Below are 1576 nucleotides of genomic sequence, written 5' to 3'. Positions count from 1 at the left end.
ATGTTCCCCATTGACCTTACGAGAGTTGAACATATTGAAGACTTGACAGAACACAAAAGTGTTGAAGACTAACGTCTGTAAGGTTATGGTATCGGTCTTGACATTATCATAACTCTTAAACATCTCCCCACTCCCACTCGTCTCCTTTTCCCACGTCGCACAAACATCACTGAAATCATCACCAGCAGAGCGGTTCATCGTACGAGCAAATCCACATGGCGCTTCTAAGAATGGAATGTAGCGCCCAGCAAACACAATAGTCAAACAACAAGCATATTGCCATAAGGTTTGAGACAAGATACTACGTATCATCTTTGGTGATAACAATGAATTGTACTTCCCAAATGGCTTTCGCTTTAACAACTCTTTGGTAGGTTTCTCAGTACCCAAAGCAAGTGCTGCTAAGGTATCCATAATCATATTCACCCAAAGCATCTGAAGTGCATTTAATGGCGCTTCTCCTACAAAGACTGAACCAATGATACATAACCCAACAGCTGAGACATTCACCGTTAATTGGAATTGAAGGAATTTTCTAATGTTATCAAAGACACATCTCCCCCACCTATTATGTTAATAGAATTATAATTATTTTAATTAGAATATTAGAATACTATTAGTATAATAATATAATAATAATATAAACAAACATTACGGAATTCACAATGGACTTGAAGTTATCATCAAGAATAACAATATCAGACGCTTGTTTTGCTACATCAGTCCCTCTAATACCCATAGCAAGTCCAATGTGTGCATTCTTAAGAGCTGGCACATCATTGGTACCATCACCAGTGACTGCAACGACTTCGCCTTGTTTTTTCAATAACAAGACAAGTCTCTTCTTATCTTGTGGAGAACATCTAGCAATGACACTTAATGATGGGATCTTCTCAATAATCTCTTCATCACTCATCTTTGCAAATGCTGGACCTTCAATTGCAAAGTCGTCATCAGACGAGATGATATTGCACTGTCTAGCAATTGAACGTGCAGTCTCGATGTTATCACCAGTCACCATTCTTACTTTAATTCCAGCGCCTTGACACGTCTTAACAGCTTCGGGGACTTCGACTCTCAGTGGATCTTCAATGCCGAAGTACGCCAACAAGATGCTTCCGCTCTCATCAGCCTCTTCATACAAATCGTCGAAGTTGTCCAAGTTCTTAGGAGCAATGTCTTTGTAACTCAACGCAAGTGTTCTGCACCCCTTATTAGCCCAAGCTGCTTGTCTTTGAGCCAATTCATTTTTAACGTCATCTGTTAATTCGGCAATTTCTCCTGTTGATTTCATATAATGTGTGCACTGCAAAATGATCATTTCTGGCGCGCCTTTAGTCAACATCCGGACTTTGGTTGGTTTTTCTTCCCAGACTAATGTGTTCATTCTCTTCTTTAATGAAGAGAAGCCAAACATTTGGTAGATCTCCTTCTCCTTTCTTAATTGCTTATAATCAACACCTCTGCTCTTAGAGAACATCATTAAAGCACCTTCAGTCTTATTACCAATAACATTAATTTGTCCATTCACTTCTTCTAAAGTTGTTGATGGCGATGAATTCAAAGAAGTGTTCTC

General features: G+C 39.0%; 1 protein-coding gene across 1 annotated transcript; it reads right to left on the bottom strand.

Annotated features, from left to right (window-relative positions):
• EHI_159040 (plasma membrane calcium ion-transporting ATPase, putative) lies at positions 1 to 1576 on the bottom strand (the record flags this gene model as incomplete). Its single annotated transcript, XM_001914530.1, has 2 exons — positions 1 to 565; positions 651 to 1576. Coding segments are annotated over 2 exons (1491 nt in total), but the record flags the coding sequence as incomplete, so codon positions are not given.

This window comes from Entamoeba histolytica, genomic scaffold (assembly GCF_000208925.1).
Source record: "Entamoeba histolytica HM-1:IMSS scf_1104750518687 genomic scaffold, whole genome shotgun sequence".
Classification (NCBI taxonomy): domain Eukaryota; phylum Evosea; order Mastigamoebida; family Endamoebidae; genus Entamoeba; species Entamoeba histolytica.
Note: the sequence above shows the minus strand (reverse complement) of the source record. Positions and strands in the feature narration are given on the sequence as shown.